Source organism: Telmatherina bonti (assembly GCF_933228915.1).
Source record: "Telmatherina bonti genome assembly, chromosome: 3".
NCBI classification, from domain to species: domain Eukaryota; kingdom Metazoa; phylum Chordata; class Actinopteri; order Atheriniformes; family Telmatherinidae; genus Telmatherina; species Telmatherina bonti.
This window is the reverse complement of record NC_136621.1, coordinates 21,559,243-21,582,635: the sequence shown is the minus strand read 5'-3', so window position 1 is coordinate 21,582,635 and position 23,393 is coordinate 21,559,243. Positions and strand designations below refer to the sequence as shown.

Below are 23,393 nucleotides of genomic sequence, written 5' to 3'. Positions count from 1 at the left end.
CCTGCTCAAGTTTGAAAATTGCCCTCAGAGATGATCTTATCCTCCTGCAGAGTTGCCTCTTACATACATGTATACGACTGCCAGTCTCCTGACTGCTTTCTGGTTATTTTCAAAACTACTTGCAGCTCATCAAGCCACCAGACTCACACTCTGCTCATTCCAGCTAAATAAATGTAATTTCACACAACGGTTCTGCACTCAGAATAGTATGTGATGTTTCCACTTTACAGAGTGAGTCTTAATTGAAACTTGCTTGTGTAACTTTTGCAGTTTAGAAAAAGCTTTTGCTAAAAAGGAAAAAAAAAATCACAAAGAAAACATAATTCTGCATTCATTCATGCAATGCGAATCACAAGAAATCTCAGGATACGAATAATAAAACAGTATGTGTTTATGTCAGCTTTATCCAGATGTTTGATCATTTTACTCACACTGGGTTGCAGCAACAGCTGCCAAACATACTCATGTTGCAGATGTAAACGTTAATATGGCTCAACAGTGGGATTGATTTGTCAACATAATTTTTTCAGAGATAAAATAAATAAAATCAGTGATATCTGTTATCTGCTCAAAAGGGCACAATGGCAACCACTCCTGCACAAAATGATGTGGATTTAGATGCCCAGAACAGATCTCTTTATTTTAAAATATGTATGGAATATACTGTAACTATTAGATACACCATGGCATATTTTAGGGCCAGTTCCTCAACCCCATGAGTTTTGTGGTTTCATTTACCCTCTAAAATGTGAAATAAACCTTTTAAATGTGATCCAGACTGAAACATGTTTGGCTTGTCAATGCAGTTAAAAAGCATCATATAGCCTGCTAATCAAACCCATCTTTAAGAGCGTTTTACTTTTATAGTCTGAAACCAATTTCATCATTCCATGATACCCTCTGTTACAAACCTGCAGCTCGCTGGAGAAAAGATGTGATGATACATCATGCTGCTATAAAAGGACACAGAAGTGTTAAGAGCACAAGGCCAATTTCTACTTTCTCATTTCCTCTCTCCATCCTGGCAGACACCTGCACGCTGATGTCAGCTCATCAAAACAAAGGTTTTGTCAATTTGTGGGAAGACTGGTGAGGATACTCATATCTTTAAAAAAAAAATACAGGAAAAGCAATTTTGCTTCTCATATACAAGAAGTCTGTTCATATGAAAATTTGTAAAGTAAAAATAAAATAAAGAATCCTCCTTACCTTTACTAGTCACATCACAGAGTTAAGGATGAAGTGAGAAGAGGACAACATTTTAAAAAAAAAAGTTCAGGATGTACAAATCAGTAAATGGGATAAGAAGATCTGAGTTTTTAACTCTACCCACATAAGGAAGTTCAGTTAAAAACGTACTCTTGCTTTTAACCTCACTCACCCCCAGATTTCTCAGGGACCTCATCAGTGCTGGAAAACAAGTGGGAACTGCTGGTGCTTCATTTACCCTTTCAGACATTTTAGTTGGTCTTCCCTGCTGAAGCGTGACGCCTCAAATATGTAAAAGCACGCTAACAGCACACTTTCCCGACCAACAGAACATTAAAACTCAAAGGAGCTTTTGCAGTAATGGGTGCAGTTTTTTTTTTTTAAACCACACATGCAGAAAACAAAACACATGAGGCCTTTTAATTTTTCTGGAAAACAAAAAAAAAAAAAAAAGGTAAATGTGATAGAAGTTGGTTGTTTTCTGAAATGAAGTGACCAGGACAAAAGTTTCAGGAGATCAAAATATAAAGAAAGCACTACAACATCTTACAGTAAAATTCATTGGCAGATACAGAAAATTAAAGCATGGATGTTATTATACAGCATCTTCATCACACTCTAGTATTACCAGATGACACAAACACACAAAATAACATGACCTGTCGCGTCCAGCAGAGGGCGCTATGAGCCCAAACCTGGGCTGCACATGGAAACATCTTGCCCAGCAACTATTCCTCCTGATTAGCTGAAGCTTTTCAATGAAAAGGCAAATTCATTCGCTCTGAGCCAAGGCTGCATCTCATCACCCAGCAAGACTAACAAAGCCCCGGCCAATCGTGTGCTTAAACGTCTGCAAGGGTGCGAAGGCGGTGGGGCTGCAGACCTGACTTCACCTCACTGAGACTGAGCTCAAATAGGGCGGGGAAAAAAAACCGGCCTCAGTCTCCTGCAGGAATCTTTTATGTTTCTGAAAGCATCTGGCACATGAGCAGAAACCGGATGTAGCAGTGGGCACCTTTACATTTATGGTTGGAGTACCAACATCACAGCAGCTGTCTGCGGCAGTGACTAACACTTCCTGTCGGTGTGCTGCTGCTGTGTTGGAGAAGTTTAAAAGAAATTCTTCCGACCTTTGGCCAAAAGAGGCTGCCTCACCTCAGGTTTAACTCACAATGGAGTTTATTTTCCATCCTATGTAGGCACGTGAAGATACTGCACATTTGAAAATGGTATAAAAAAATACATTTAAGGCAACTCCCCATGCTGCTCCTGTTGACTTTGAAACCCACGTAGCTCCATTTTAATTTAAATCAGTATTTTTACCAAATCATGTTTCACTAGCAGCTGCAATCAATACATGACATGAATTGTTCTGTGAAAACTTGTCTTTTTGTCCAGTTTTGTCACAATTAAACACTTGCTGGGTGCAAATGTCAAACTTAAAAGAAAACTTGAACTAAGCTTACAAATGTGCATTTAAGTCCAAAGGCAGCAGTTTCTTGTCACGTCTTTCCAAATACGTACCACGATTTCCACCGATTACCAGGATCCGTAAATATAAAATACATAATACCATCAGGGTTGTGACTGAGCAGTGCTCTGCAGGTGAAAGAGCCCCGCCTTTCCCTCCCAACATAAAATTCATCAAAAGTGGAGCAGAGAATTACATTTGAACTTTTCTCTGCGGATCACCAGTTTCTCCTCAGTGTGAGGAAAGGGAGTCATTTGAGGGGAAGCAGAAGAGACGTTCCTCTTCCATCTGTATCCGTCCTTTCATCCTGACAGGGAGGAGTTGGTGGACAAAGCGAGATCAGAGGAAATTGACATCAGAGAGCAAAGAAAAGAATGAGGATCACGATCATGATGGTGACCAGCACGCCGATGGCACACCACTGCCTCCTACCTGATGGAGGAAACAGAGACAATCAGGTGCAAGATTTCACACTGAAAGCAAACTGATTTTATTGGGGGGAGATAATACGATTAACATTTCCACAGATCTGAGAATACAAAACAACCTGAGAGCAAAAATGATACTGTCTGCAAACTAACTAATAAAAACTAAAAAAAAAACAAAACAAAACAAAACAAAAAAAAAACTAATAAGAAGAAAAAGAGCCCTGCGATGGACTGGCGAGCTGTCCAGGGTGTACCCTGCCTGTCGCCCAAAGCCAGCTGGGATAGGCTCCAGCTTCCCCGCGACCCTGAATTGGAATAAGCGGTTGGGAAAATGAATGAATGAAGAAGAAAAAGACCTACTGCTTGTCATGTGTGATACTTTCTCAAGCTTCTTCAAGACCGAGTCCATGCGGGATGAAGTCTGGTCCATTTCATCTCCAAAATCCTCCAACATGCTGAATAAAAAGCAGCACAAAGTCAAACTCCAGCTTCATGAAGATGAAAGTTTAAAAGTCAAATCAGTTAAATTAAGCAATTAAAAAGCTTTATTTGTTCAAGTATTTATAACATTTGCATATTCCAGTTCTTCACAACTAAAATAGATGCTACCTGCAATCATAAATACTTATCAAAAAATGAAAAAAAGAAAAACCTTAAATGGACTTTTAATAGTGTAAAACTCTGCACACACTCGCATACTTACACAGCTTGCTCATCGAGCTCGTCTCCGATCCGTCCGGACATGTCTTTGAGGACTCTGATGCTACCCGACACCAACTCCAGCTGCTCATCCTGCTCCTGCATGATCAGCTACACAAACACACACTTCCATCACTTTAGAGGAATATGATGACTTATATTCATGGATTGGGGATTGTGCTTTGCTTTGACCTCGTCCCAAATCTGAAGCTAACCTTTATAATAAATATTAGAATGATCATTTGTCCCCGAACGTATAACTTTCATCTTAACTCTCACCTGTTAGCATCGCTGACATCACTACTAGCTTCCTTTCTACAAATGTCTGTTTTGCTCCAGTCTATGACCCAATAAAGCTGAGGTGTTTTGCAAACTAAATAAAAACAAAACTCACTGATTTGAAATTCCTTTTTAGTTTACATTAAATCTAAAACGCTACAAAGACGAAACTTTTAATGTTCAAACTGATTCACTTTGTTTTCAGCAAATATTCAGTCCCTTTAAATTTGATGCCTTTAACACATTTGAGGAAAAAAAAAAAAGAGGAATGCACACGTTAACCACTGTGTTACATCACCTTTCCTTTTAACAATAAGTGTTTGGAACTGAAGACACTAATTGTTGAGATTTTGTATGAGGATTTTTTCCCATCCTTGCTTGAAGTACAACTTCAGTTTCGACAATCTGAGATATCCATTGTCATATCTTTGCACTTCATAACATTTCAATGGGAGTTCCACTTTGCACCAGTCCATCTCAGATTAGCTCGGCTCCAGAGAAGCTGTCAGTGTGTCTGGGTGTTGTTGATGCATGTATTCTTTCATTTATAGTGAATTCAACTGAATGTAAGTTAAAATCATTGTATTCTGTTTTTATATACATTTCACACAGCGTCCCAGCCTCACTGAGTTGTAAGATGTTTAAGATCTGTAACAATACATGCAGTGGTGAAAAGATGAGAGTGTATTCACACTGATATGTTTAAACATTCAGTTGTACAAAACCCCCCAAAAGTGCTTTTTATCAATTTCCCATGAAAAAACAGTAACCTGACAGGATGTGATGACACATTTGCATCATTCAACGCTGCTGTCAACCCACACCACAGGAAGCAAAAATCAACAGCTCATACGCCGAGAGAGAAAGAAAAGCAGGTGAATTCACGTTATTTACAGCATGACATCAAAAACATCCTGAAGAGCGAGTTCTTCACTTGGAGCTCTTCTGTTCTTGCCATGTTAACTTTCCATACGTTGTAAAGCTTCACTTTTATAAAAGGTACATTTTAAATAAAATATGTAACACTGGAAAAGAAAAAGAATTTTGGATTTTGAAGCCAATCTATTCTTTGCACTATTCTTCTGTTTTACCCCCACCCCATTACTTTTCTTTCCTTTCATCAACCCAGTTGCTCTCCGTTTATCCCTACCTGCTGCTGTTCCTGTTGCTCCTGGATGTATCTGGAGTTTGCCGACACCAGATGAGCCTCCAGTCCTGTTGACCTGTCCTGCCCGGCTGAAACCAACAAAGCCTGGATACAGATACACACAAACACACACATCATGGCCTAATCAAGAAAAAAAGTGGGCTGATCTTTGGAAACATGGTTGATGAAACTAATTTTCTAAAATTCTAACTCCTTATTGTCTACACATTACAATGACTGTCTCTAAAGCTGTCATTATACTTGATGAAAACATAAAGTCATGGTTAAGGATGTAGAGGAGTGTGAATATTCTGTTAACACAGTTGAGACCCTTTATTTAACAGTGAAATGTATGTGTACACCGACCTGCCTGTTCTTCTTTTCTGCCTGAGCCACAGCAGAAGGGCTGCACAAGTGGTCTTTCATGTCCTACACACAGAGTTCACACCTCTTATTACACAATTTTATTCAATAACGGCAAAAATCATTTTAACAAACTGGCTGAGTGAAGAGCTTCATTAATGAGATTTTCTTGCTATGCCAATAGTACCTGCCAGCAAATTGAAATGTCAAAGTGTTTTGTTTCCTTTCAGTAAGATCGTTTGTTCTGTTTAGATAACAGAAGAGGTCTTTTATAAAGATTTGAACCTTTTCCTGAAAGGCTTGTTAGGTAGTCATTCATATTTTTGACTGTGTCAACAACATGGACATTGATTTGAATCCATTAAAAAGAAGTTTCTCAGCAGCAGTGCGAGCATAAATAGACAGGTAGGGCCTATAGCTGAGGCGTGCTTACACAGTAAGGAGACACTAAAAGCACATGAAATACAGTCCAGCTGTGGGAGCTGCTGTTTGGACCGATGTTTGTTCAGTACAATCTGTCTGTAACGCTTAAGTTGCCAAAACATGAACGAGGCCTTGAAGGTTATGTTTGCGCAGTTGTTCCACTTCTATTATAGTAACTTGTAGCCACCAGAAATGTCCTGAATAAACACTCATTTCACACAGTGGTTAAGCCTGTAAATAAACATGAAATAGTTAGCCACAAAGTGACGTTTTAAATACTGCATGATTGCTCTGTTGAGTTTACTATAAAGGGGGGTTCAGTTGATGCGTCTGCATCGGCAGCTTTTAGTTAAAAAAAACTTGGATGTTTCATTTTCAAACCACTGTTTCCCAAACATTTTGCATCCTCCAGTGGCACCTAAAATATGTATTAATTTTCAGAAATACAGAAAATCTAAATGTAAAGATATGAATGAAATGTTGTGACATCTTAAAAAAATATTTTCTGAAATATATCAGTTTTATTCAAACTTTACACATGGGCTTGAAGTCAACCATATGTTTTAAGCACAAAGGTCATAGTAAAAGGGTAGTAGAGCTCAGTTAGAAATTTTCACTGAACATTAGCCCTGTGCAACACTCCCATGGGAGATTGCAGGATTTTAAATACAGATATGTAAGAAGGGGGGGGTCATATTGATGATGTTACCTGAACAGATTTCCTGGTTCGCTCCACAAAGTCTCGTCTCTCTTGAAGTTCATTGTCACCCAGCCTGAACTTCCCTGGATTGGACTCCACAATGCCTGAACCAGTCAAGGACCCACTAGACACTTGAAATCACACTTTACAATAACGGACAATATCTACCCCCATCCAAAAAAGTACAAACATTTTCTGAATAAGCATATTAAAAGATACTGATAGTTTCACTGAGATCTTCCAGGTCCCAGTCTATGGCCCTTAGACAGTTCCTAAGTTCATTGGCACTCCAATCCAGCTCATCTCGACTCACCTGAGACCACAGAAACCAACAGAAACTTAATAACCAGAAAGCTACTCATCGTTTCATTATTCTGCTTTCTACATCCTGCTTTAATTACAGAACACTGTCTGTTTGAAGCTAACTGCAAGCTGCTTTATATTTGGAGTTCAAAACGTTGTCGGCATTTACATAAATTTTTGTGGGAAGACGCTGATCCTTGACCATTTCTGAGTAACTGATTCATTTTGGCTTAAACTAAAGATACAGCTAGATTTTGAGGATGTCAAATGTCTGCCAATAAACAGCTTTAGAGCTCAAACACTAAAACTTTGAATATATATATATATATATATATATATATATATATATCACTTTATGACAACAGACAATCTGATTGAAAACATGGAAAAATACAAAAGAAAATTTATTTCAAGAGTAAAAACATGAGAAAAAAGGAACCATCTTATTTATTTACAGAGAAAGGGCTAGCATGGAAAAAAAACATTGCATAATTTAAAGAAGAAACAAACAGCATAAAAGAAATACTGATAAACAAAGAATTGTGCAATTAGCGCTGTTCAAACTTGACCAAACACTTTAAAACTAAATTGGGTTCATCAGCTTTTCAGAGCCAGTTTGGAATAATTGACTTATTTTTTTCTTTAATTATTATTATTATGTTAAGAGATATATGTGTCCATCTATCTCCAATGTATGCTGTCAAAGTGGTGATTCTTCATCCTCTGCCTAATTTCTTTTTGCCTAAATACGGTATAATCCTGTGGTGCTCAAGTCTGGTCGTCGAGATCTACTAGGGTGCACATTTCAGATGAATCCCTTCTCCAACACACCTGAATAAAATGGCTGAATTTCCATTTCTGCATATCATTCAGCTCTACAGAGGGCTGAAATGAGTCATTTGTTTCATTCAGGTTTGTTGGAAAAGGGTCATGTCTAAAAGTTTCAGGATGGTAGAGCACGAGAACTTAAGCATCTCTGGTAAAATGCATGTGTGTAGAACTTTCTTAGATATAGTCATTCCCCCACGTTAAGATTTAGTTTCTGTGTATGGTGAAGATGGGCAGTGAAGATGGGAAGAACATGAATAACCTGGTACTTACCTGTGTCCCATCCTGCAACAGTTCCTCCCATCTATCAAACAGGCCCCGAGCACGGGACAGGGCCTTTTGCACCTCGCTGGAAAAACACATACACACAATAAAACACGTAATGAGAACTAAAGCATATATTATAATTGTATTTTTAGGTCCCTGGCTGATTTGTTGTCCTGAATTCCGCAGCAACAACCCGGGATAAATCAGAACCCAATCATGCCCAATGCCAACATTACATGACACTTGCAAACTAACATGCTCCAAAAGCAGTTCAGTGTTTTTCCTTTTCTACAAAAATCCAGGAGAACAGAGGGCAGCCGTGGACTGCTAAACACGAACCTGTCTTTTCTTTAAAAATACCAACACATTTAGCACCCCTGCGACACTCAGTTAAGCTGGGTGCTAGTTAGCTAGAGATGGCTGAGGAGCTAACCCTTTGCGTATAACTTGTTTTTTAGGCACCAACAACATTTAGCCGTGTAATCTAACAGAAAGCACAACATACACTTGAATCCACTTAAAGTCTAGCAAGTTTTGAGGTTTTCGATTTGTTTTTCTTACCCCTTCACAACGAAAAATGGGTCTTCTATCGACATGTTTGCTTCCTTCCTCTATACGCAGTGCGCATGCGTGCGTTACACATGACGCAAAGACGTTTTTTGACGCCTACTCGGGCATGTACGTAAAAGTTTGGCTTAGACGAGCGTGTCTTTTTTTTACTGTATGAATTGTTATACATATAAAGATATGATACGAATTATATTAAATCTATCTATCTATCTATCTATCTATCTATCTATCTATCTATCTATCTATCTATCTATCTATCTATCTGTCTGTCTGTCTGTCTCGTTATAACTAGTTTATGTACAAACCAAAATAACTTCCCCCAAACAAACCAAGGAAATCCTCTTCAGTTCTCATTTTATCTGTGTATCCAATGATATCTGACAAGATGGAGTCTTCATTAAAAAGGGGTTTATATAAATGGTAGGAGCAAAAAAAAAAAAAAAAAAAAAAAAAAAAAAAAGAAACTTGCATGCTCAGCAAATCCTCCAGTCCATTATACACATCTCTCTCCCTCTCGCTCTCTCTTTCTTTGTACCTCTGCCCATCCTGTCCCACCCATTTGTCTCTGTTCCTGTGGGACTTTATTTCATTCCCACCCTGTACTGCCTAGCTCTTTCCTTCCTATCTTCATCCTGTTTCCTCCTCCTTCACTCCAATTCCCTTCATCTTCTCCTGTGAAAATTCACAGCTGAAGTCATAAACATAACACTGGACATGTTTATGTCTCACAAGAGTTGGAAATTAAATTCTAGTCATACTTATGTAAAATGTCTGTTTTCTTAGGTTTTAAATATTGAATATGCCACTATTATGAGCATTTAAAAAAAAAAAATTCTTGTACGTTTTGTATGTTTTTAATACACTAAAGGTGAAACATCTATAAGAGATTGCATTGAACAAAACACACATTGGGTCTGAGGGCTAGGAACATGTTCATCATTTTCCCAGCTCTTTTTCTTTGAAGAGATTCTAAATAAGTATAGACAAAGTAATGCTTACTGTAATTATTACCAGGAAAACAGGGTGACCAACATTGTTTTCACCTTGTGACTTTGCGAGTCACCTGTAGCAGGAAGTACAATAAAGGTGGCTTTCACTTGAGTGGTAAGTGTGTGTCAACATAGTTGAGTCACAACAGCACAAGAATGCATTCAAAACACATATAAGAAATATGTAATTAAGATCCAAATAGAGCCACAAGTACATTTGTAACTATGTAGTGAAGAGAAAAAGGCATAATGTTGTAAACTGTATTATTAGCGCTTTGAATGAAGACCAAAACACAGGTCAAGGCAGACAGTATGCAATAAAAATGCAAGATAGAAGAATTTTTTTACCAGGATGAGCTGAAAGTAAAACCAGAATGTGCAGGCTTGCAGGAAGCTAATCATCAAACACACTGTTACAAAAACACACAATATAACATCCCAGAGTCACTCCTTAAAAAAGTTGTTGTAGCAATTTTTTAGTGTGACTAACTAATAATAACTAATAACAACTAATAAATTCATCAATTGTACATAACCAAAAACTACAAATGTTGCTGAAAGTGCATTAATAATGCTGCTTAGAAAGCATTATTCTATGACTACACATTTCATTTAACTAAAAAAAAAAAACAGCTACTCCTCCCCTACACACACATACAATAGATATGCACTTAATCTAAGTTGATAGCTGCATTTTTACAAACTCATACTTGACCCTTTTACCTGTCACTTACTTTACATAAACTGTTATTTCAGGCATATTGTCTGGATCAGTGCTATACAGAGGAAATTTGAAGTTATCATAAAACACAGAGTTTGAGGCAGGAAAATTCCTTCTGCTGGAGCAACACAACATCTGATATGAGCCAAGTGTCCCTAGCATAACAAAAGAAACAGGCTTACAGTCAGCAAGCAAGCGCAGTCAGAGAAAAGGGAGTCTAAAAATAGACACTCTGACCGATTCCCCAGTGGTGCCTTTGCGTGCTCCTTGTAAGGATGGCCTATCTTCTGCACTACAAGCTACAGTCCATTTGCAGCTTTTTCTGCAAGAAACTGTGTCTCACAGTCCTGGATGACTATTATTTAAAAATGACTTTTCTTTGTTCTTTAAATAGTTCAAGCCACCAAAATTATCAGTTTGCTAGAGCCTGATTATATTAACAGTTGTTGACTAAAAACACGACTAAAATAATGATCCTTAGTCAAAATAACATTTAATACTATGTTGAGCCATCGATTGAGCAATTATTTAATCTTTACCTGTCTGCCCACCTCACAAATACCTTGCTTGTTTTTAACTCTATTTTTATTTTATTTAATGGATTTTCCCTAACCTTTGAGATTAAACAGCTATTTACATATGATGGAAGCAAGTCAAATTACAATGTGAGGCAATGGAAAAGAAAAGGCAAGTTCATTTGTATAGCACATGTCATGTACAAAACTTATTCAAAGTGCTTTAAATAAAATAGAAGCAATACAGATGGTGCAAAGAAACCATTAAAAGGTATTAAAAGGCAGGAACAAATACCAGTAATCACAATAAAATCATAAAAAAGGTTGACATTAGGTCAGCTGCTTGATTTGATTGGAAACATTTAATTAGATCAGTGTAAGTGAAACATGGCAGTAAACTCGTGTAAAACGGAATGACAGTAATGATTTCCAAGTAGCTGGAGCAGCGTTGCTCATTTTCTGTGGGTTTGTGTTCAAGCAAGTTCCATATTATGTTAGTTGTTTTACACACACAAAGAAATGTAATGACAGTAGCACCACTCTGCAGCCGTATAATGAAAACATATGCTAAAAATATCAATATGAACACTAAAAAAAAAACAACTTTTTAAAGTGGGTATCAACTTAAGTTAATGTTAAAAAGTTAAAACTTCCAGTTAATTGCTCCAATTTTTCCAAACTTGGTTGGTATTATGAAAATTGATCATCTTTATCATGAAATGCGTATAAGTCTACGTGCTTCCTGCCTGTAAATGACACATTTCTGTAATTAGGGCATCTCCCAGCGCTACCAGCCACTGTTTATTCTGTAGAAAGACATGCTGAACAGTGAAGAATAAGGCCCCACCCTTCACATGCACATATGCACATAATCCACAGTACATTTGGCCTCCGGCACAGGCTGTGTAAATATAATCACACAATACACTGTCTCTGTAGCAATTGGTACAGACCTGAGGTGAAGTTGTCTTTGCTTAGAAGTTACAGTAGGCTACATTTATTACAGTGTTGAATATTAATGTCAGAAAAATGACTTGTTTATTTTATTTAATCTTAAACTGGAAATTTATCTCATTAATTAGGCTTTACATTGTGGTTACTATGTCTAAAAGTATTAGATCAATTTACTGCATATTTAAGAACACAGAGGACTGCACTGAGTGAGCTTCGTCATCTTCTGTAATGGATACATTTATGATCATGATGAAGGGAGGAAAAAAGTAGTTGTGGAAAAGTTTCCATGGTTACAATGTGCATGTTACACAATGAGCATTTGCAGGGCAGTGATTGCTGGTGTTACTGATAAGTATGATTATTGTGCTGAATGGATAGTTACAAAGCACGCAGTTCTGAGAGTATGAAACACACATTTAGCGACAATGAAGAAAAATAAATGATAACTTTTGTGATTCTTTGTGGAATAGACCTATCAAAATAACACTTAACTGCCCAGCATGATTACTCAGTGTTTAACGTATGTAGCACTTTAGCTTACCACATTTTACTTTTTAATTTCTCAAATTCAATTCCCTTCCTGAAGAAGCTATTCTATTCTATTCTATTCTATTCTATTCTATTCTATTCTATTCTATTCTATTCTATTCTTTAAAACAAACCAGGAACTTTGTAAAATTTTCTGGTTGATCACTAAGTCCAATGACTGAAATAACTAAATAAAAAGCCTTAATGTGTGTGCAGTTTATGGAACTCAGACATCATTCTGTCTTTCTGCAGATTGTGACCCTTTGCCCTGCTGGTCGTCTTAAAACAGTTTATTTCCCAAAAGGCTTGAAAGCAGCATCCTGGTGTTTGATCTCAGTGGATTTGCTGCCTAGAAACCTTATTTACGCCGGTGACATCTCCATATATGGAGCGCAGGTGACGCCATCACTGTTATGCCCGGTTACAGGGAAGCAGTGCTGGGAGGAGGGGCTGCGGTTGCGCGTCCACGTCATGGCTTTTCCACTGTGCGCGTTCCCTCGAGGCTCGCTTACAACCGGATGGTCCATATAAGGAGGTTGGGTGTGTGCGCGTCCATATGTGTGTGCGTGTCCGTGTCTGTGTGTGTTTTTGTATGACGTGCCGAGACAGAGGGGGAGGGGGGGGCAGAAAGTCCCGAGGAAGAAGACACGTTTTTCTTCTAACCCACGTAAATTCCTCCAACTGCTCGCCGTTTTTTTTTTTTTTTTTTTTTTTTCACCAGAATGTAAACATTGACTGACATAATCTGACGCTGCTCTACTCGTTTCTTTTCCGATTGTTTAATTAGCGTCACGTGCCACTAAAACACTTAAACTTAAATATGGCTGGATGTCGTATTTTAGAGCGCTGAAAAAAAGAACATTTTATAATAAAAAAAAATATCGCCATTATTATGTCAATGAAAAAGTAAATAATGAAGTGTATTATCATACCGATAACATAACAAAGAACATAAAGGTTATTAGAATACAATACCTGCAATATAGAACAATAGCCTATACAATATTTATCATTCTTCTTTTTCTTCTTCTTATTGTTAATACTAATAATAATGATGATGATGATGATGATGATGATAATAATAATAATAATAATAATAATAATAATAATAATAATAATAATAATAATAATAATAATAAACCCATTCTGAGAAGCTCGGGAGATGAGGAAGATAGCATAAATGAGAGAAAGATTAGTCCCTCCAAATTGAATCTGCTAAATTAGGCTCAGCAAGCAAAAATCTAAATAATAAAAGAGATTAACTGTCAGGAAGAAAAACGGCAGACGGAACAGATGGTGTGTGTGTGTGTGTGTGTGTGTGTGTGTGGTGCAGCTACAGCAGGTGTGGGCGGCGCCTGCTTGACACTTACTGAGGAATGAAGTACACTTTACGTCATAGAGGAAATAAAACGGCACCCTATCACTCACACGCTCTCATTTCTCTGGATACAACAGCTGGTGAACAGCCGAAGTCCGACTTTAAACAGATCAGAAAGTAGAATCTAAAGTTACATATAGGACAGAAAGACCTGTCGCCTTTGCTGAAAGTGCCAAAACAACTGTGCGCAATTACGCATAAAATAACGATGAGTGCCACAACAGCCATGGAAGTAAACGAGGAAGCCAGAAGGATCTTGACCGTGTCGATAAGCAAGCTGTATGCTTCAAGGAGCCAGAGAGGGGGACTGAGACTCCACCGGAGCCTGCTGCTCTCCTTGGTCATGAGGTCCGCCCGGGACATCTATCATTCTTCCCGGGAGAGCGAAGTGCCGAACACAGCGCAGTCAGAGGAACCCATGGACACCAGCTCTAGCCCCGGAGAACAAACCCGACAACTGGAGCCTCAACCTGAGACAAACGCAGCCACGAACGTGGCTGAAACGGCCCCAGAGGAGCCAAGTGATCATGAGGACGAGTTTGACTGTGAGATCACAGAGGACAAAGAGAACCTGAGCCCGGAGCGGCAGTCCAGGAAACGCCGGGGCAAGGCGTCGGCGGCGCCTGACTTCCTTCCCAGTAAAAGGGCAAGACTGGAGCCCGGAGAAGAGAGGTATGCAGCTCCACTGAGCAGCTGTCGCACCGGGGCTGCGGAGACCCTGACCACCCTGTCTCTAAATCGGGCCATACCAGCTTTCTGAACAGATGGAAGGAGGAAATAGCCTCCAAGTGGACTTTTAAGAGGAGTGATTCTCATCTCCCTGTTAACCTATGAGGGTAGTTTGATCCCTTTTGCGCACCAAGGAGCTGACCTACATCAGCAGTCCCACAACAGAGGGATTACAGGTGCCGTGGAGTGGGTTCTCCGGGCGAACTCGGTGTGCCTGCAGGGCTGGTGAAGCCTGAACAACAAGCAAAGAAGTAGACGGAACGGGCCGAGAGAAGCTGCGGGCTGGAAAGTTTGAGGAAGAAACAGAAGAGGAACTGGTTGTGTTGCCTCTTGTTTCCTGATGACTCACCTTCGACTCAAACAGGTCCAAACAAGTGACAAGCGCTGAGTCAAAATGAGTGGATGTGTGAATCAGCAAAGAGTCAATCGGAGATAGACTGAAGTGGTCAACAGTTGACCACGGGGCAACACACAAACACAAAACCCGAACTTCAGGGTGTTTCCTGTCTTCATATGACTCAAACACTGAAAGAGGAAGGACAACAAGGACAGAAACTCTGCCACAGACACTTTTATGCACACATTCAGCCGCTGCTGTGGACTTTGATAAATCAATACTACTGCGTTGGCACTGTCCTACATTCTGCATTCACATGGTGCTATGAAAAATAGAAGAAACACATGAGGCCAGAAGCCTTTTTGTTTAACTGTTTTATTTTATTTTATTTTATTTCACTGAACTGAAATTTTATTTGTTCATGTCTGACCTGTGAAACACCATTACCTCACACTTCAAGCTGCTTTTTTGTTTGTGTGATTGAATTAAATCTGTAAATATTTTGTAATAAACCATTTGAAACGTTATTAAGACTTCTTGTTTTTTTTTTTTTAATCATTGAGGATGTGTCAGATTTTAAGATGCTTTAACAGACAGGGATCTTTTAGAAATGAAAGAACTGGTGGTTTATACTGGGCCTCAGCTGATGGGGTCAATCCTTTTTAAGAGGGAGAAGGTTGGTACAAGCCAGCGCCAGCCTGGCCTGTTGTTGTTAATCTCCTGCTTACAAAAAGGCACACACACACACACACACACACACACACACACACACACACACACACACACACAGCTTTCCTTATCGTACCATTTCCTGGGGATTACGACAGAGTTCTGAATCACATCCTTTCCTCCCAAAATGACCTGACACCGTTTCATACAGGGGATATTAAAAAGTTATGCAACATCAGCTGGGGGCAACACCACAGCTGAAAAGAATTAAAAAAAAGGCGGGGGTTGGTGTTTATTGCCTGTGGGCTTCATCATTAACTTCCTGCCAGCTGCCTGGTGTACACCCTAACAGTCTAGCAGGTATGATTTTTTTCTCAGGTTATCATCATTTTTGTTCTGGGATAAAATCCTCGTAACCATAAATCTCATCCTCATTCTAAGCTTTTTTTTTTAAATAATAAAACAGGATCTTACAAAAGCAAAACAATACAGAAATAAAATAATCATTTTATTGACAAGCTGGACAAAAGTGAATGAATTCCTTTCTTTAGCTTCTCACGAGAATCATTTTTTATCTTACTGTATGCTTTCATATGCGGCTCTTTATACCAACTTTTCATGCTTGACAAATAAAGGGAATATCGGAAGATCAGAAATACTGGAAACAATCCACCAGTTTGTTTATATGCTGCACAAAACTATTAAGAATTTTCTGCAAGTCCAGTTCAGCAAGGATCACGTGGCAGACACGGTGGCTGATATTAGCTGAATATATATATATATATATATATATATATATATATATATATATATATATATATATATATATATATATATATATATATTTTTTTTTTTTTTTTTTTTTTTTTTTTTAAATACAGCTTGCATGTTACATAGATGTACTGAAGACTGCAGAAAATTCACAAGATGAACATTTTTCCCCTAAAATTTGCTCCTAAGTCTTGGTATATAGTTCAGCATGATTGCACCTTATACCATATTGGAGGCTATTTTTTGATCTTTCATAACAAGCTGGATGGTTATGCTCTTCTTTGATGATGCATGATGAAGTCTGTGGTTTAAAACAAGCAAATAAACAAAAATTTAATGACAGAATTATGTTTACTTTTAATCCAGTGCTGCCTTAAGGCCCCGAAGATCATGACTAGTTATTACTGGTATTTAAGCTTTTTCTGTTATCAAAATTCTCTTATTATGTTTAAAGCGGTAAAAGGGGAAATCCTTGGATTCTTTGCAATTTTTACTTTGAGAAAGGTTATCAAGTCAATTTGCTGGTATGTATTTTCTAAAGACTAGTATGCCAAACTAAAGTGATCAATCATCCTTTTGATTCTAGTTCTGTTGCTATAGTTACAATATATTTTCCTGAAGTTAAATGAAATTTTTTTTTGTCTATTTATTTAATATCCAATCATTTTACACAATCAATTTCATTTTATTTTATTCACAAGACTTCTTGTTCACCGTCTTCCACTTTATTTTCAGCCATTTCTGCCGTTCTTTCTGCTTCTTTATCCTTAAAACAAAAGCAGCACTGTATATCATGACTCCACATGACAGGAGGTTCGTTCAGTGAGCGAGAAATCTGGGGGAAGTTTAGAGATGAAAAGAAGTATTATATCAGAGCAAAGAGAAATCACTTTGATTCCTCAGAACTTCCCTGGGACGAAATTTGAACCTTGTTGTTTAGAAAACTGCTCTGAGAAAACAATTCATGCTTTTGTCTGAACTTTACATCCAGTGTTGTTGTTTTCACAAATGGAGATGCCAGCAAATATCCACACAACATGAATGGTCACATATCCCCCCCCCCCCCCCCCCCCCCCCTCCCCTGCCAAATCTGATCATTGCTGGCTTAACATTCAAAAACAACGGTGGGATCTGAGTCAAACCATATGGGGGCTTATGATGTCATGTTTGTTTTGAAAATTGTATCCATGAATAATTTTTTCAAGCTGCAGGAAGTGTTAACTAGATGGAATTTCAGAAATTGAAGGGTAAACATAGTGTCATTAGCTCATGGACTCAAACAATGCTTGTGCATGCAAATCATTTGAGTGAAATTAAATAGAAATGTGAGTCAACACTGAGGTATGGTGTTCGCTCTGACAGTCATAATTACTCATACATGCTTCATATATCATATCAGTCGGACACATTTTTCAGAGCAGAGTAACTAAGAAGTCAGGTCCTTGCAGAGTTGCTGACATTAATCATTATTTTACTTATCTGGATACATCAAACTTCATTTAGCCCTGAATTCAGATGGTCTTGGAAGCTCAGTAAAATCACTCTTTCACTTCCAAGAACTCAAAATAAATTGAACATATATAAATTGAAATTACAATAAATAATAATCAATGAAAATAAATAAAAATAAAAATAATAAAAATGCCCACATGATAAATGCCACTCTCCTGGAGATAATGCGTGTAAATACATGAGATTCAGGAGATGTAGTTAAATAGCTGTGGGAATGAAAGAGTGTCTGAAACGCTCCTGAAATGCTCCTGAAATAAAATAAAACAATTCCTGTTTAACCTCTCCATCTTTTAGCTTCCAACGAGCCAACAATGTGACCCGTTAACGCTGAGATTTGGATTGATTTGATGTAACTGCTCACACAAGACAAAGAGCTGCAGTGAGTTACTTGCACTCGGCAACAGCAGTGGTACACACTGTTCCACGCAGCTTTGTAAGAAAACAGCGTGTCCTTGGACAGCTCATGTGCTCCAGTCAAACACTGCTGCACACATATTTTGAAAACACACCCTTTGTTGGCTCAAATCAGCAACTCCTGGATTTGAAATGGGATTTTTAGTGTGTTAGATGAGAGCTTAATGGAGCCAGAAGTGCAAATCTCCCTCTTGGGAAAACAAAAGATGTGATTTGGTTTTTCTTTTTATTTCAGCTGGGTTTTTACGCCTTGGTAAGAACAACTGGCATTCAAACAGATCATCTGTCCCCAGGAAATTGATTTTTCTAGAAAGTAATCAAACTAGGCACAATCTGAGGACCATCACCAAGTACTGAAAATTGCCCACCGCCTTTTTGGTTTGCGTGATTTCTCCTTGTGATTGCATTGTTTAGTAGTTGTTGCTGTGTTAGAGACCTGTAAGAAAAAGTGGGGTTTTCACTGGTTTTCACTCTTTATAACAGGACATTGTATTAAAGCATTAAAGGAACTGTTCAGACTGTTAATGGCTGCTCAACTATGCAACATTTAGTCTATGTGAAGGTGAAACTAAATATAGAATATCTGCTGAATATTAGACATCTAAGACTTTAAATGCCATGTCAGTCTATACTGTAGTTTTTGACATAGTTCACATTTAATATTAGCTATGGATTAACCAATCAACCATTCTAGTTGTTTGCTACGTCTCCCTCTACTTTTATCTGCTCATATTTCGAGAAAACTGATTTTCTTGTTAATTCTAATGACCCATTTTCCTTTTTTGTTTATCTCACAGCAACGTTTTAAGCAGGATTATGAATTTATATATAAAAAAGAACTCCTCTACTGCTGCTTTACTTTGTCATAGCCTATGGGCATGATTCGATCTATGATGTATTGTTCCGTCTCCAAGATCAATACAGTCAGAGCCCAATACTTCCTCCTGAAGGCCTTCATTAATCCATAAATATAAATAACCCCTGGCAGACTGTATGGCATCACTACATTTCAAAGTGATCAGTTATGTCAAAAAAAATATTTAATTTGACAGCTAAAGAGTTTGGCTTTGAAAAAAGGACTTTACATTATTACTTAAAAATGAATAATGAATGAATGAATGAATGAATGAATGGATGAATGAATGAATGAATGAATAAACACAGTGAATAAATATAGAAATAAATAAACAAACTTAATCTGAATGTAATATTTTTTAGATAAAGTAAAAGAATAAAGGAAATTACCATTACATTTTACATTAAAAAAATTGCTAGCCTAAACATGAAAAATAAACCTAGCGTCACAAAGTGCTCGAAAAATGTTTAAGAAACAGTCACGCTTGCTTGATTGACAGATGAAAAAAAGAAACAATATGAGGGTCATTGAATCAAATGAATCATTAAGAGTTCAATAAACAGAAATCTCACAGTGTTTTGCAGAATGCCTTTGAACCTATGCTGAAAGATCTTAAATAGGTAGAACAATTGAACACTTGGGCACTTTTTTCTGACTTGGTGACGCTCAGCTGAGGTAATTGTTTAGGATATAATGCAGCTTACAGCGGAGCAAAGAGCACTCAACCAGTTCTTTAGCAAAGACATCATTGCAATGACAAAGCTGCAAACTGTTTGGATCTGAGGAAAAACAAACAAATTATTCAATTCCATTTGACTGACATTTGCCAGAATATTCAGCTTTGGATGAACATTGTTCAAGAGTAGAAATCCCACAGTTTTCATTTTTCATTTTTTCCTGGAGAGTGTGAAATCAAATTGAAAATATAAAAACAAGGATTATAAATAAAAAGCTGAAAGACTCAAAAAGAGAGTTGGGTTTTGTGGATTCAGCCAATAGTATCCAAACAGGGACAAACAGTGCATTCGTTGGAGACTATTTTCAGCTGCAGATTAATGCACATTTGCTGGTCCAGTGAGTATTTCAAGAACAAGTGTGATGTAATTGGGAGAGAAATACTCTGAATCTTAGATCCCCTGCAAACCTTACTGGTTTTTTAAGGAGTAATTCAGCGCAACATGATTTAGGCATGAGATGAGCTTTGTAGCATAAAAGAATAAAATATTTTAAGCTTTTATTGCAAACAGGATATTTGTTAGTAACAAAATCTTTCTGTAGGTTTGTTTCTTTATCATTATTGATATAACTATTAACAGGATAAAAAAATGTGTCTGTGCCATAAAAGGTAAAGAAAAAAGAGCACCTCCAATTTATCCTGAAAAATCTAATCCATAGGTACTACAGCAGCGAAGCACATTGTAAAGTCTGTATCATTGATGGATTACCTGGACCGATTCTGCACAAAGAGGACCATATAAGAGGCAGTGTGATTAAGATGCAGAGTACAGAGGCCAGACAGTCGCAGTGACGTAGAGCTCTGACAGCTCAGAGCTAAAAAAAGAACAGCATCCACCACCGTGGTTCTGCCTGTGATGGAGGCAGAAAAATTGCTGGACAAATCAGAGCGAGTGTGCAGATGAGCATAGATGCAGATTCACTGTAAACTATTAACATAATATGCTAGTCATATAATTTAATTATTCTTTTATGGAGGTGACACAAACACGTTGAGCAAGAAGCACGGCATGCACAGTAAAACTGCATCATTTATTTGGATTTATTTGTGAATCCTTCAACTGAAAGGTGGCTGGTTTGATTCCTAACTTAGTGTTTCTAAATTTTCAGTTGCCTTGGATTTTTGCAAATGCTAAATGCATGTAATGAAATGAGTTCATATTCATGGCAGAAATTACTTTTAAACTGCAACATTTTAAAATAAAGATTTTCTATTGAAATAGAAAAAGTTAACATAAATAGGTGAACTTTGCATAGCACATCATCATTTTATTGATCTCATGATGTTTATAGTGAAGGATGAAATAAGTGTAGATGGATATATGATTGGATCAGTTATATAAACACAGACAAATATGTAATTTTCTTCATCATTTTTAACATCACTCCATGGGAAACAAATAAAACAAGCATTACCAAAAGCAAAAAGCCTCCAAAAGATAAATGTCTGGAGCTCATCTTCTAATATTTGCATAAGGTCACAATCTGATCTTTTCTTAATTACGGCGTATAATATTTCTTAAACATAACTTATGCCCTCAGATTAAGTGGCTCTTTCTCTCAGGAAGTCATCCTGTGTTGTAATTTTGACAGAAAATCTCTCATGGCCTTTCGTGAGGAAACTACTGCTGCTTTGTGTGTATAGGATCATCTGATGATCACATGTTATTACATGATATCATCTTTCTCACAGTGCTGATACTTTAATTCAGCAGAAGAGATGCTATTTATGAATGTGAAGTGTAAGAATGCTGGTGTGTGTTTGCCTGAGTGTGTCTGACAGCAACAGAGCTGACACAGACAGGAAATGATGCGCTGATGCTGTGGGCGACAGAATGTGTAGGTGGAGTCTATTTAAAGACAGAAGGACAGAGCTCAATACATCTGGCCGTGTATGAATGTGTGTGTGTGTTTGTGTGTTTTCAGTGTGTGCCGGCAAATGATGCAGCAGACACACTAATGGACAGACAAGATGCTTTTAGTGACCTTTAAGCTCACAGATAATTTTACCATTTTTTCTTTCTTTAAAAAAAACTTAAAATGGAAATAATTCTTGTGTTTTTCTGCTCTTGGGTGCAGAGTGTTTTTTTTTTTTTTTTAAAAGTGGGAAACAGACAGTGCTGAGTGGACACATGGAGAGGGGAGGAGGAGGAGGAAGATGTATGAAGGATGCGTGCAGGAAGTGCAGCAAGCTTTCAGAGAGAGAAGAAAGAAAGGAAGGGGGAGGGATGATAATGTAACGATGAGACTACACAGGGAGAGGGATGTGTAGGACAGAGCAAAAGGCTGCGTGTGACTGTGGAGGTTTTTGGGTCTTCCACATCACTCTTCAGTGACGCAATGCAAAACACAGACAGAAGGAGTAGAAACAGGAGGGAGGCCACATTTTTGTTATTTTTAACATCTGCAACTGAAATATTAGATTTGAAACCAAAGTATAAAACCTGAAGCCACAAGCCATCTAGTCTGAGGATGCAAAAGGGGTTCCACATTTATTCATAAATGTTTTCAAGTGCTCATTTTAGAAAACAATTTCTAATATGCAGATGGTTCTCTCTGCTCTGACTCTAGTAGTTTGAAATAAATAAATAAGGAAAAATCTGCAAAGATAATTTTCCCTCCTGAGACCTGCTGTCCTCATACAAACACATCACATTTTTGGTTGTCAGATTACAATACTAACAATTGTGAAACTGGAACCAGTTGTACAGAAATGTGGACACTAAAACTGCCATTAGTTGATGTAAATAGTTTTTTTTTTTTTTTATGTAAGATTATATTTATATCTACATCATATATCATGAAAGTATATAATATATAAGGAATAGCTAGTAAATTCCCTAATAAGAGACTGGTACATATTTCAGTAAAGGTCTGTTTCCACTCTTTTATCTGTTATTTGTTTTTATTCTTAACTATGTGTCAGTCACTTCTGAGGAGCACTGATTTATCCACTACTGTTCTCAGTGATTCACATACGTCCGTGTACAGCAAGGACAACACCGGTGCCTGCATTTATACTCTTAAAGATGTGATGTTACCAGCATCACCAACACCTTTAAAATAGAATGTGGGATGGACAAACGTTAAAAGAGTATTGCTCTTTGACGTGTATTTGATCAGCTTAAAGGGCATATGACTAATGTTTCCAAAACTTATTCTGTAACATTAATAGATTAGCAGAAAAATAAATAGTTGTTAGAAAACACTAGAAACGGAACATGGCTGTTTTGCTTGACAGTTTGCTGTGTAACACCACCATCCTTCCACTTCTATAATTTAGTAGATGTACATTAGAAATACAAAATGATGTCAAGTTTTATGGCTGTGAAAATTAGGTAAATAAGCAATTTTTGGTCATGTGCCCTTGAGGAAGCATTTAACATGCGGTGTGAAACTGCTTAGGAAAATTTAACTTGATTTTGTGTTTTGTGATGAAAAGCAAAGCAACACACTGTCCTACTGCAGTAGCGAGCAGCGTTATACTCATTAATATTGTCCAGGAGCTGCAACCTATGACCTCACACGTCTGTGTTTTCATATTTAAAAACATTATGTTGTTAAAATAAGATTATTTTTGAACTCGGCTTTTATTTAA

At 37.6% G+C, this 23,393-nt stretch overlaps 2 protein-coding genes across 2 annotated transcripts; one reads left to right on the top strand and one right to left on the bottom strand.

The window, feature by feature from the left end:
- Positions 1-1,614: 1,614 nt before the first annotated feature.
- Positions 1,615-8,750, bottom strand: stx10 (syntaxin 10). The gene is made up of 9 exons (XM_079265047.1): positions 8,679-8,750; positions 8,124-8,199; positions 6,939-7,032; positions 6,729-6,823; positions 5,600-5,662; positions 5,237-5,338; positions 3,812-3,918; positions 3,469-3,563; positions 1,615-3,112 (listed from the first exon to the last, which is right to left on the bottom strand). The coding sequence occupies exons 1-9, from the start codon at positions 8,711-8,713 to the stop codon at positions 3,036-3,038; spliced, it is 744 nt and encodes a 247-aa protein (XP_079121173.1). The 5' UTR covers positions 8,714-8,750; the 3' UTR covers positions 1,615-3,035.
- A 5,096-nt stretch (positions 8,751-13,846) lies between these two features.
- On the top strand, positions 13,847-15,365 carry ier2b (immediate early response 2b). The gene has a single exon (XM_079238257.1). The coding sequence runs from the start codon at positions 13,981-13,983 to the stop codon at positions 14,530-14,532; it is 552 nt and encodes a 183-aa protein (XP_079094383.1). The 5' UTR covers positions 13,847-13,980; the 3' UTR covers positions 14,533-15,365.
- The last annotated feature ends 8,028 nt before the right edge of the window (positions 15,366-23,393 follow it).